The sequence below is a fragment of the Pipistrellus kuhlii genome, unplaced genomic scaffold (assembly GCF_014108245.1).
Source record: "Pipistrellus kuhlii isolate mPipKuh1 unplaced genomic scaffold, mPipKuh1.p scaffold_m20_p_8, whole genome shotgun sequence".
NCBI classification, from domain to species: Eukaryota; Metazoa; Chordata; class Mammalia; order Chiroptera; family Vespertilionidae; genus Pipistrellus; species Pipistrellus kuhlii.
Genome location: NW_023425584.1, coordinates 6,776,813 through 6,790,966, shown reverse-complemented (window position 1 = coordinate 6,790,966; position 14,154 = coordinate 6,776,813). Strand labels below are relative to the sequence as shown.

Here is a 14,154-nt window from a genome sequence, read left to right as displayed (position 1 = left end):
TGGCAGAGCAGAGGCTCAAGGATGCTGACTTCCTGCTTCTTCTTTATATCCTGTCATGATACCAGCAACCCTGAAAGCCCAACAGACATAAAGGAAAGTCCTTCTTATGAAGCTGGAAGATGAATAATTTATTTAAATTTTTTTTATTTTTATCCACTTTATGGGGGTGATATTGGTTAATAAAATTATATAGGTTTCAGGTTTACAGTGGTATAATACATCATCTGTAGATTGTATTGCATGTTCACCACCCAATGTCAAGTCTCTTTCCACCACCATTTGTCCCCCTTTTACCCATTTCTTTATTCTTTAACTTACTGATATTGCCACACTACAATTGCTGGGGTTGCTCTGGGTCACTCTCCAAGCTCTTAAACTGTTCTTCCTCTGGGGTCTTTTTTAATACATGTCTCCTTCACTGGGTCTTTTTAACATAGCCCTTCCCCAAAAAGGCCTTAATTTGGAGAAAAGGCAGGAGGTCTATCTGAAGCAGCATTTTACGCACAAATTAGTTTCCAATTTATAATAATCAAAGCTTCTGATCAACTGGTGACAATAAGTGTTTCCCCCTGCACTTGTCATGATATTAGCAAAATAAAGAATACACTTTAGGCTTAGAGCCTTATAGATAATAATGATGCTGAAAGCTAATTACTATTTAGTATTTACTTTCTGCCAAAATTATTCTAAAAGCTTCCCATGGATTGACTTGCTAAAGCCTCACAGCTATCCTGAGAAATAAATAATAATAGTGTTTCAACTATACAGATGAGGAAAGTGAGGCAGGGAGAAGTGGTACCTTTACCAAGGATCAAAGTTGGGGTTTGAACCAAAACAGTGTCAACCCACAGTCTCTGCTCTTACATATTACACAACGCTCTTCTCCCTTCAGGCAAGCATTCCATGTCTATGAGCCAACATCAAAATGCTTGAGGAACAAACCACCTAAACATCTGAACCATTCGGGACTTCCTAGTTGTTTCTTTTCTTCTTACCCATGTTCTATGACGGAAGCTTCCAAACTTCTCTCAGGAGCCCATCCTCAAGTTTTCTTAGGGTCCAAAACAGTGTTCCCCCTGCTTTATTTTAAGGTCCTGTTGCTTTTTATTTCATCCACTATTGAGCTACATACAAATGAATCATCACCTTTCTTGCTAAGGAAAAGAGAGGGGCGGGGAATAACTTCAGACTCTCAAGTCACTCTGTGGAGTTTGTTTATAATGTAGATATGGAAACCTTCAGAGATCCAAAATGTTACGTCTTATTTGACAGATGGAGGGACTGGCCCAAGGTCACTACCGAGTCTTGTCTTGGGAGAGCAGTAAGATAGGAACGGAGCCAGGTCTACTCAGGGAGGTAACTTCCCTTCCCTTCCATTCTGGTCTAGTAACCATGCCCTCTCCTGACCACCCAAACCCTCTGCAATGTGTAGTGGCCATGTACAGAGAAATATTTTCAGAACACTTTCTCCATTCTGGAATGCTTATTCTGGGAGCTTATTTCTAATCCTATGCCTATTGACCTAGAATCTTATGGTAAGCAAAATAAGCCAGACAAAGAAAGATAGTATCACATGAACTCACTCATATGTGGAATCTAATGAACAAAATAAACTGATGATCAAAAATAGACCCAGAGACATAGAAGCATGGAACAGACTGTCTGAACCTCAGAGGGAAGGCATAAGCGGGTAGGTGACATGAGATCAACCATTGAACATTTATGCATATATACATAACCTATGGAATATAGACAATGAGACTGGGAGGGGAGGGAGGGTGTCTGGAAGAAGTCAACGTGTGTGGGGGGGGGGGGAAGGGGGGAAGAGGGGATTTATGTTATACGTTCAACAATAAAGATTGGGGGGGAAAGAAGTTTCCAGACCAACAAAACCATCAAACTGACCATTGAAAAATGAAAGGACTTCAAAACAAAAATGTCTTTGATTCTTTTTGTGTCTGGTTTCAGTTGGTTCAGACCAGTGGTCAGCAAACTCATTAGTTAACAGAGCCAAATATCAACAGGACAACGATTGAAATTTCTTTTGAGAGCCCAATTTTTTAAACTTAAACTTCTTCTAATGTCACTTCTTCAAAATAGACTCGCCCAGGCTGTGGTAGTTTGTGGAATAGCCACACTCAAGGGGCCAAAGAGCCACATGTTTGCCGACCACTGGTTTAGACATTCTCAAGAAGGGAGGAGATTAATCTTATTTTGTTTTTCAAGTTCAGAATCCATTGGAAGGAACCACAAATGACCTTTATAAAACTAGCTTCCTCAGAAGTGTGGGAGGCACTGGTGATTTAAAAATCTTCTGCTGATATAAGTAGTCCTGAAGCTCCTTTGATTACAGTGATAAAGGGTACAGGGTGTGGGCAACTGATTGTTCCCTATAAGTGATTCCAAAGAATGGTACAGCGATGGTGCATCACTGTCACCATCAGAGCAGTGTGGTTTCCTCAAGGTCCTTAGGCCCCTCCTCACTCATGGAAGGAGTCGCTCCCAATATTAGGTCAGCCTGAGATCAAGTCCCCATTTTCTACTGAGTTATTTTATTTCCTTTGGACTGATTTTTATTTACTGTTACTTCTTTTTTTTTTTAATTTTATAAAATTGTTGGCATACACTGAACTGGTTTGTGGCCGGAAAGAATAATTGCAGGCTGCAAGAATTAAACATGCTGCCAAATTAATATCACTCTCCCTGCCCTGCTGATTTTTTTTTTTTTTTTTTTTTTTTTTTTTTTTTTACATCCCAGTTATATTCAGGGTTGTTGCAAGCTTTGCATGTACTGAGCAGACTCCAGCTCTTATTATATTTGATCAGCAAAGGGCAGTCACGGAAGTTTGAGAAAGCATTATGCCAGTATCTCCAATGCCCCGGGGTCTGGATTTATAGCTTTGTTATTTAATACCTGAATGTTTTAAGCTGTGACTTAAAGAGGAACTTGCCATGAGTTTAATCTTAATATGTTTTGCTTAAATCCTGGCGCATCACTAAACAGAAATGGAGAGCCAGCTCGTCTGTACAGATGTTGCTGACTTGACATCAATCCCTGTTTTCCAGGGCCCTGGTCATTGAAAAACAGCAGCATAGACAGTGGCGAAGCAGAGGTCGGTCGGCGTGTGACCCAAGAAGTCCCACCAGGCGTGTTTTGGAGATCACAGATTCATATCAGCCAGCCCCAGTTCCTCAAGTTCAACATCTCTCTCGGGAAGGACGCTCTCTTCGGTGTTTACATAAGAAGGGGACTTCCACCATCTCATGCCCAGGTATGACCATGCTTGATCTGACCATGAGTTGTCACTTTAAAAATACACACACTTCACACCATCTAGGATGGCTGTCATTAAAGGACGAATAACAAGTGTTAGCAAGGATGTGGAGACGTTGGAACATTGGTACCTTGCTCCATGGGTACGTTGCTATTGAGAATTTGAAATGGTACAGCCACTGTGCAAAAGAGTTTGGCAATTTTTCAAAAAGTTACATGTAAAACTACCATATGGCCCAGTAATTCTACTTCTGGGTATGTATCCACAGAGGATTGAAAACATCATTTCTCATAAAAATATACACACGAATGTCATAGCAGCATTATTCGTATAGCCCCAAAGTGGAAACCACCCAAATGTCCTTGACTGATGAATGGATAAACAAAATGCAACATATCCTTACAGTGAAATATTATTCAAACATAAAAAGGAATGAAGTGTCATTACAGCTAGGATATGGATGGACCTTGAAGCATCATGCTAAGTGAAAGAAGCCACATACACAGGGCCATGTATTCTATGATTCCAGTGATATTGCCCAGAATAGGTAAGTCCACAGAGGCAGAAAGGAGACTAGTGATGGCCCGGGACAGAAGAGGGTAACATTGGACTGACTACTAGGAGCTATGGCATCTCTTTGGGGAGTGATGTAAATGGTCTGAAATTAGATCGTGATGATTGCACAGCATGGCAAATATTCTAAAAACTATCAAACTGTAAAATGGTGAGATTTATGTTATGTGAATTATATCTCAAAATACAGTAACATCCCTACTTGATGAAGTCACCTTTTCTAGACCTGGGGGTGACTCCTTGGGTACTTAATGTTCAGGCGTTCTGGTTATTAGATTAATTTGTTAAAATTTCTCTAGGAGACATCCCACTGGCTAAAAAAAATAGTGACAAAATTCAGCAGCTATTTCTCTGAGACTTCCCTGTTCTTCCTTGAACCAAGCTCCTTGGGAAGCCTTGGGCACGGTGAGAGTGGCCTTGTTCCCAGGGCGGGGAACGAAGAGAATGGATTACTTGATGGATGTCATTGTTCGTCCTCTCATCCCTCCTTTAATTTGCCCCGGTAGGGATTGTACTGTACACACCAATGGGGATAAATGAACATCCAACTGACTTGGTTTTCTCTTCTAGTAAGAATTGTATATCCAGAGGAAACCCACATTGGGGATTCCCAACTCATTTGCTTTCAGCCGGCGAGTCCATACGGAAGTACATTAGGGAAATACTCCAGTCAAAGATGACTTTAAAATGTGTTGGAAAGGTATTCACCTAGAAAAGTCAATGGGAAGAATTGAAAGCTTTAAGCCCATTAGCAAAAATAAAGCAAGGGGGCATTATTTCTTCGTATTTAATTCATGGCAGGCATCGCTAATTGATGACTGTACGTTTTCCTCACTGAACTCAGTACAAGTCTCTCCAACAGGATATCCTTAAGGCAGCCACTAACAATTGACCAGTGTTGACTCTTAAGATGAAACTTCTTTGCAATCCCATCTTTACAGCCTGAAATGATCGACGTAAGGGACTATTTCCTTTTTGGGCAGGGAGGGCCATGCTATAGGGACCAGTATGGAAAGTGGATGTCAGTAGAACAACCATCCATCCACACAGAAAAATATTTACTGGTCTAGGCACTGATTACCCAGAGATGAGTTAGCATAGCCCTGGCCAAGCTCTTGAAACCAAAAGCACAACTCTTTTTCCAAGAGCTTCTCATCCAGAGAAAGAGGAATTCAGCTGAGAGGAGTCCCAGAGGCACTTCTGTGACTTTGGCCAGGCTCATGGCAGAGTGCTGCTCTGGGAAGTTCTACAAACTGTGAGGTGGTCTCCTTGAACTTCAGGTGCCATTGCTCCTATGGCAGCATAATGAAGGATTTGCAGTGGTGAAATCTGCCTTTTTTGGCATTTTTCAAGCAAGGGTGAGCATGCCTCTGGGTACAGCTGAGCATAGCTTTCCTCTCAGCCAGTTGGATGCAGGGAATTTGCTGGAAAAAATCACCATCCCAGCATTGTTTCCAGAACCATTATCCCCCTTCCCTTGCATCCTCTGAGCAACGGAAAAGCTGGCGATCCGGAAAATCGGGCAGGTAACTCTCTGGAACTGTGTGATAGTGGGCAGCAGGCAAACAGACTCTCCCCAGTTCCCCTGCTGTGCTGACAGTTAAGACTCAAACCCTCAGTGACAGTGTCTTTTCTGCTTTTGTGGCTACACCCACACTGTCCATCTCCTGCCAACCCAGTGATAGTTCCAGTGATCGTCCTCTCAAAATAGCTCCACTCCCGGGACAGGCCCGCCCGTCACATTTCAGGGGAAGAGAAATGAATAGACATGGGCTGATGTGCTTGAAGGGTTTCCATCCAGCTGCCAATTTGGAAGTTTAGTGTGCCTTGGAGGGTCAAGTAAGCGAGACGCAGTGCAGATGCTTAGAAATGAACAAGACAGGTACAATATAGGGGCGCTTCTCTTAAAAAGGAAAGGAAGGGAAAATATGACTCCCTACACATTCTCACACCCGTTCACTGTCATTACATGCATTCACGTCCTTTTGATGGGCTCCATTTCCTCCAGGAGATGGTGCTTAGCTCCTTGCAGGGATAGGTGACTAACTCATTACAGAATTTCTCATTTCTATTGGCATATCCTATCAAGGAACCTAAGTTCTATGGGGATTGGCAGTCTAGCCAAGGTGACTCTTATGAGCTGGAAAGAGAGAAAAAGGTGGGGGGTGGGAAAGAATATGAAATTCTATTGGCTGTGTTGCATGTAATGGCTATGCTTAAATTTTATTGAGTATTAATAAAATAATAAACCTTGTAGGCTCTGACCAAGAACCTACAAGGTTTAGTATCCATGTCCAAGGATATTAAGTACAGAAAGAATCATTTCTTACCTGCTGGAATTTCCCAAGAATCAGAGCCTGTCCCAGTTGACTTTTGGAAAGTGGCGAGAAGCAGTGCTAGAGAGGCAATGTGGCAGAGAGGAGAAAGTCCTGCGGGAAAGAGAGAACTGAGAATGGAGGCCCAGCTACCAGGTGTTAACCAGGTGACCTTGGACATGCCCCTTAACCTCTTTTACCCTCAGATGTCTTCTCTACCTGTGTGACCAACCTCACACTGTTGGAATTACACAACAATAATAAAGGTAGGATGAGAAAACATTTGGTAAAATAAAACACAATATAAGGATATCATATGCAAGCTATCACTGTACTAAGCAATTCTGTGTGGCCCTAGCAGATCCTGAATAGACACAGGAGACTGTGTAAACATAGCTATTTAAAACAAAAATTAATTTTCTAGTTTCATTCCTTCTTATTAAAGAACAAAGTGTTTTCATTCAAGGAAAAAATTAAAAACAAAAGGAAGGATATAAAAATATAATTGGAAGCAGTCCCTTTTTGCCAAATATTTTGATAGAATTTTTGATATAATAAAACATATTTCGGGGGGGGGGGGGGGAATACCTCAGAATTGGAGTGGCTTAAAACGACAGATTATTTCTTGTCTATCCAGAATATCAATGGTTCCCAACCAGGGGCACTTTCACCCCTCCCTGGCGACATTTGGCAGTGTCTGGGGCTCCGGTGGGTTGTCACCCTGAGAAGAGATGGGTGGGTGGAGACTGGGTGGGTAGAGGCTAGGGATGCTGCTAAATGCACAGGACAGCTCTTCACAAGAAAGAATTATCTGCCCCCGAAAGTCAAACGTGCTGAGGTTCGGAAACCCTAGGTCACATGCTCATCTTGGGTGGCACTGGACTTTGCTCAATGTCAGCCTCATTCAAGGACATAAACCTATGGAACCTCCACTACCAGACACGGGACTATAAAGGGGGGAGAAGGTGGTGAATTGTCCACCAATCCCTAAGACTACTACTTAAGGGTGACAAGTATCATTGAAGCCCCTCTCGTATGGACCAAAGCAAGTTGTCCTAACTTCAGTGGGGCAGGAAGTAGAATCCTGTGATGTCCCTGATTAGAGGAACACCAAATATGTCCATGAAAAGCCCTGATCACTTACAATAAAATGTGGGGATGCCTGTCCACCCGGCTAGTCTTTGTGAGCCCCCTTCATTCTTTTCCCGAAAGTACTCCTTAAGGGTCTTACAGGATTGGTCGGCTTGCCCTTCTGGAAGACCCCGCCACCCACAGTGAGGAAGTGCCCATTTGGTTTACTTGATCTGGTGCATTAACGGGGTATTATCGTTGTTTACTCTGTGTCAGGTTGAAAGGTAGATGTTCTGTTATCTTTTAAAGGAAGCTTTTTGATAGCCTGATTTGCTTTTGTTAAGACCTAGGCCCCCAAAAATAGAGAGTTGGCCCAAGCCACTCAGAACCTACCAGCTTGGATTTCTTATGGGAGTGGTATGTAGAAGGGAGCCGGGCACATCTTGCCAGATCTTCACAATCCTACAAACAGTGTCGAGTTGCTCGGCCCAGTTCTAGAGAGGAAACATCAGACTTTACAAAGGAATCAGAACCTGACCCAGCTAGAGTGCGAGGCACCCAGTAAGCCTCAGAGGCCTCGGCTGCAGAGTCAGGATCCGGTGGTTAAGGCAGCGAGCAAGCCCATCTGGCAGTTCCTCCCTGATTGCGGCGGGTGTGTCAAGCCAAGCGCAGTCCTCTGTGAGAACAAGTCAATAATCGGCAAATTAGGTTCGTGATTAGCCCCAGACAAGAAGACGTCGTTCCCGCTTGGGAGCCCTGCCGAGACTTCGCCTTCTCCGCAGTCCTGTTTAGCAAATATTACCGATGCTTAGTTCATCTCTCAGAGGATGGAGCCAGGAGCCGGGTGACTTCAGAGGCCTTCCAGCTGCAGGGGGCTGATTGGAGGGTGGGACTGGAGATTGAACGGCAGGAACACGGAAGATGACTTCTGTTGACCTGAGCGCTTTCCGCTGGGATGCACACTCTTCCTGATGCGTCCATGGGCTAGGAAGCAAAACCAGCCATGCAGTAAAAAATGACAGCAGGGAGCTATTTAAGAGACCACAAATTGCCCCACTATCACACCCAATCAATGCAAATATGGCAGCTTGGGCATGTGTGGACAAAGATCAAACATTCCTTTTTGTCCTCCTCGGGGGTTGATGAATGCCCCTCAATGGCCCTTTTTAAACTTGAATTTGTAGATGGCGATGAGTGGTGTCAGCTTTCGCCACCTCCGGGTATCCCTCTCCAGTTGGAAACTTATTTGACAAGGAGCTCTCTTTTTCCTTCTTCCTGCCTTGCTTGCCCAAGGAAGTAAATTGCACATGGTTTCGATTAGAGGTGGCACTACCAACCGGGTCCCTGGTGGGACAGAGTCACCCCAGTTCCTGAGCGCCCTGGTTCTGTCACTGCACCATCCTCTTTGCACCCTCCCCATGCCTGTTCACCAGTCACATGGGCTGTGCCTGGACCTCATCCTTCGGAGGGCTGTGGGCTGGAGCCTGCTGGGGAGGGAACACCCCCGGGCTGTGCAGGCAGCTCCCAGATCAATTGCATTTCCCTTCGAAAGGGACATGTTTGACAGGCAGGTGAGCAGACCTCCTTTCCAAAGACCCTGTGCTGTGGAGAATGAGTTTGGGAAACCAACAGAACCTTGGATGCTTCTGTGTTGGACAGAACATGCTTTCAGAAAGCTCTCTCTCAAGAGACCCCATCTGATTATCTAATGGCATCTGCACCGGAAGTGAAGCTACCGCTCCAGTGGGCAGGTACCCGACCGGACAGCACCATGCAGAGCAAAGGAGGAATCTCAGGGGAGGCTGGAGTTTTCCGAGAGAAGCGGTCTTGACAGAGGTGCAGGGAGGACACTGTGGATGCTTTCCCAGAGGGTCATGCTTGGGGAGAAAGACAGAAATGAAAAAGAAGAAATAAGTCTGGGCAAAGATCTATCTTCTAATGAAATCTTATATAGAACCCCAAGTGGATAAAGTGACAGCTAATCTAGTATAGTTTATAGTCCAAACCCATATTTGTTACTATAAAGTTAATCTCTGTGTATGTACTATGTACATACACAGAGATGAGAGAGAGAGAGAGAGAGAGAGAGAGAGAGAGAGAGAGAGAGAGAGAGAGAGAGAGAGAGAGAGAGACACTAAACTCCTAGGGTGGTCTCCTCTAGTAATAGGTGAAGAGAACAGGACTGAGAATTAGGTTTGAAAAGCATTTGTTTTATTTGTAATAAGGCATTAACGTTAAGGCGAGCTCCCTTCCCATCTCCCACAACTGGGCTCACAAAGACTGAAAGTAAACGTGACAAAATGTTAAGGTTTATTAATTTGAGTGGTTGAAATATGGGTATTTTCTACCAGAGTCTTTGCACTTTTCTTCATTTTAGTAATCGCTGTCTCTTTAAGAAAAGCAATTCTGTGACAAGCTTGGGTCTGTTTTGAGTAAAACAAGCGTTGAGAGACTATAGAGGATGACGTGATCTCTATATTCATTTCATTTGTACACTTCGTTTGTTTGCACAGTTTTGAGAAAAATGACAATGGATGTCTGCAAGTAGTTGCAAACAGCACAGTGTTTTCCTTAATTGTCTTTTGTAAAGACTCTGGCTACTCTTCAATTAAGTCAGTCCACACTCTTGAAAGAAGGGGGGTAGGAAATAATTGAGGGTTAAAGTATCTAACCGCTACTTTCTTACCTTAGATACACAAGTAGAGAAGTTGCACCCCCAAACTTTCCTAAAATTAGCTTTGAAACTCTTTATTTTTAAAAAATGTCATTATGGGAGATGACACACTGGAAATCGCATTCCTGGCTTAACGTCCTGGCATGACCTTGTACCCCTGCCCTGCCTGGCACTTGGTTGAACAGAATTCACCAGACAGGTGCTTATCCAACTCTAAGCAGATACACATCCGCGAGCATTCATCATCTGATCACTGAGAGAAGATGTTCTCAGGCAGAGGTCTCGCCTGTGTGGCCCTAGCCATGGTGACCCCGGGCAGCATTGCTGGAGGGCTCCGATGTGCCCAGGACTGTTGTCACACGGATAACCGTAGCTGATCCTCACAACAGCCCTGGGAGGGAGGCAGCCCCATTTGACTCAGGAAAGAACGGAGACAGTTTAGGAGCACAGACCTGGTATGTAGTGGACACAGCAGCCAGGAGAGTCCTTTGTCTCCTCTCTGTGGGCGGGGTTCCCAGGAGCGTCCCCAGTGCAGCGTGGACACGGTCACTGATGAAGTACAATGGCAACTCGGGTCCTGAATGGGAATTACAGTCCCGTGTAAGTGATGCTGGAGGTCTGGAGTCTCCTTTAAGGGGGTAGGGGAGGCTGGGTGAATGTGGGGCTGGCCGAGGAAGCACCGTTAAATTCTGCAACCGAGGGAAGGAACCAGGAACCGAGGTGACAGGGGGCACCTCCAAGAGGGAGGTTGTGGTCAGGTAAAGAGCAGCTGTGGGAAGGTAGAGGAAAGCATCCAGTATGCTTACAGACGGACTTCTGGGTATGCTGGGCCAGTCAAGCCGAAGGAATGCGGTATTGTTCTCAGGTCGTTCATCGATTCTGAGATGTGTGTGAGTGCACGTGAGGCTGGTCCTCTGACATCTCTGAAAACAGGATGTGTTTTGCAATCGATGAAGCTAAGAGACAATGAAACGTTGGGTGTCACACTTCTGTGAGGGTATGAAAACTCGGTGTTTGCTCTGACAATTGGAGTGCCGTTGCAGATATAGCCTGAATTTCCCTAAATATGAGATTTTTTTTCAAGTTTCATAATTAGTTCTATTTTTTGAGATAAAATCCTCATCAATCATTTTCTCATTGGTTGAAAAAAAAAACATTCATTTTAAGTGGCCTTTTTACTAATTCCAAATATTCTCAGATGACTAGATGTTATTATATATACCAAATTAGTGTAGAGATTTCAATATATTGATATTTATACACACACACACACACAAATGAGATCAAGTTTAAATAAACATTCTGTGGAATGTCTGTGCAGTAGCACAAACAAGCTTGGACATAAGACTGTGTACCAGGCCAGACTGTCTGGCCTCAAATTTCAACCTCCAGTACCTCCAAGCTGTATGACCTTGGACAAGTCAGGCAGCCTCTCTGGGCCTCAGTTACCTCAGCTGTAAAATTGGGATAACACTATTGTACATTCACAGCATTGCAGTAAGATGTAAATGAGGTCATCTGTATAAAGCACTCAGACCCGTGCTGGCATGCAGAAATGATATAAGCTATTATTAGCATGTTTTTCGAAGCATCCAGAATGCGAGCCCCACAAGTCCCCAAACAAAACAAAACAAAACAAATTTCAATTGAGTTTTTTAAGGTAACTTTTATTTGCGTTTTTCTCATAAAAGCAATATATGGTGATGAGAGAAAAAATAGAAAGCATTAACATTTTTACCATATTTTCCAGTTTTCTCTTCATGTATTGTAATCATTTTTATAAATATAGGTTCATAGCATGGGAACTGTTTTTATCCTGCTTAATAATAGGGAGGGAACATCTTTCTAAATCTGAGTATTATTCCAGGAACTCCATTTAAATGCCTCAAAAATACTTCATTGTATAGATTTAAAATTTTTTTAACCAACTCTTATCAAGAATGTAATCACTCAACAGTAAACATCCTTGCAGTTATATTTTCATGTATTTTTAAAAAATTTCCTTGTGATGAATTCTTAAGAGTGGAATTGCTAGCTCAAAGGAGTTACAATATGTTAAGCTTTTATATCAATAATAATAATACCCATAAGAATAGCTCATAGTGAGCGTGCTTGCCATGAGCTGGGCCAGACTCACCGTGACCTTCAGAGGGAGGTACCCCTCTTCTTTTTTAAAAAAATATATTTTATTGATTTTTTACAGAGAGGAAGGGAGGGAAATAGAGAGTTAGAAACATCAATGAGAGAGAATCATCGATCAGCTGGCTCTTGCACACTCCCTACTGGGGATGTGCCAACAACTAAGGTACATGCCCTGGACCGGAATCAAACCTGGAACCTTTCAGTCCGCAGGCTGATGCTCCATCCACTGAGCCAAACCAGTTTTGGCGGGGGTACCCCTCTTATCTTCATCCTGGGGATAAGAGAGCAGAGACTTGCCCAAGGTTACACTGTTGTCCGATGAACGGTCAGGCCAGGCTTTGGAAGAAACCGACCAGCGCCTGGGGTCTGTCCCTCTGTAATCCTCGGGAAATCATTTATGGACTGGACACATTCCCCATTTGCTCCCTGTCCTCTAGGATACATTTGATTCATGTTCACAACCAACCCACAATAGGAACCTCCTATTGACCTTGGGAAGAGGAGGAGCCAAACGTGACCTTTTGAGTAAGCCATTGGCTAAAGAAAGATGAGAATATATAGTAAATAAGAAATCACATCAGCAAGGCTCTGAGCTGTCAAACCTCCATTCTTCTGGCCTTGTCATAGAACTCCTAGGAATAGCCTTGAGATGTTGACCAGGATCCCTGCACTGTTTCTCACTTGGTCTTCAGAGCAATACCTTCCCTTCTTCTCCTGGGTTGGATCAAAAGGTAGCGTGATGAGGGCATGGCGTTGTGGGAAGATGGAATATAAAATCAATCCATGCATGCACACAACAAATATTCACTGAAGAAGGATGCTCTAGCTTTGAGGAGATGCAGACCTGGTGAGTGAAGTGAGGATGGCAGCAGTATCATTGGGCCATGAGATGCAGTATTGGGAGGAAGATAAAAGCTAGCTCTCGAATAAGCCTGAGCTAAATTTGAATCTTATCGGTGCTACCTTGTATGTCTGTGATGAGTCTCTGCATTCAGTTTTGCCATCCGTAAAATAAGGACCACAGCCCATCAGGTTGTTGTGAGAATAAATGAGATAATGCCCAGCAAATAGAAAGCACCCTATGGAGATCAGTCAATCAATCTGACTGGTTCACAGCCCTTACAGCTCACTCACAGGTAACCTAGCAACCCGCTGTCTCTGTGGGGAGAATGGCAAGGCCTCAGGTTGAAACCAGTGGTGATAGGAAGACTGGCTTTCAGCTGGTCCTCTGAAGACTCTAATCCAGATCAAGAAGATCGGGGGCTTCCGACTCAGCCCAGTGATTCCTGTCTCCTCTCCATCCTTTTATAATATAAATGTGGGAGGTGGCAGGGGATTGGGGGACCTCTGTGCATGTGCATCCAGCCATGCCCAGCCCCAGCACAGCTTTCATGGGATGGGGGAGAAGGTGGACAGCATGCAACCTGCTAGCTCTGAGCTATTGTACATTTCTTGGAGCCCATGCATGTATCACATACAGAGGTTGTTCCTGTCGGGGCACAATTAACGCATCACTTGTTAGCTATTACTGTTACTAAAGAGTTGGGTACAGGAGGTTTAAGAGCCTAAAAATAAGTCACTGGGCCTAACTTGTGCGGGATTTTAGGACGGCTTCCTGCAGAAGGTGTTACCCAAGTGCCACCACTGGCCAACTCCTGACATATGTTATCTCACTTCATCCTCCTAGAAATGCTATTCTTATCCCCATTTTTTTTCTAGAAAGAACAATGGCTGCTAGAGTCCTTAAGCAGCATAACCAGTGCCATGGACCACAGTCAGTGGCCAACCAAGAATTTGATCTTGGATTCAACCCCGGCCTGCCTCAGCTTCCTCATATGCAAAGTGGGGATAATGATGCATATTCAGTGGGGCTGTGTAATCATTAGAGAAGAGAGCACATGTGAATCACTTAGAATAGTGCCCTGGGCTTATTAAATGTTACCTCATTGTGTCATCTGAGCAACTAATAAGCAAAAATACAGGGAAACTGCTCAGTATTTACTGAAATCTGCTAAAAGCATTTCCTAAAGAGGTCTTGTCTTCTCAGTAGTTGTATCACCAAAACTCCGCTATAATAGTATAGACTTCTCTTTGGGTGTTATTT

The 14,154-nt window shown here is 43.8% G+C and overlaps 1 protein-coding gene across 8 annotated transcripts in view; it reads left to right on the top strand.

Annotated features, from left to right (window-relative positions):
- Positions 1–14,154, top strand: part of TENM2 (teneurin transmembrane protein 2) — an 867,288-nt gene that overhangs the window by 696,240 nt on the left and 156,894 nt on the right. For all 8 annotated transcript variants that reach the window (XM_045577000.1, XM_045576998.1, XM_045576997.1 and 5 more), the window contains one exon: positions 3,067–3,272. In XM_045577000.1, coding sequence (XP_045432956.1) covers positions 3,067–3,272 — 206 coding nt within the window. The remainder of the gene's footprint in view (positions 1–3,066; positions 3,273–14,154) is intronic.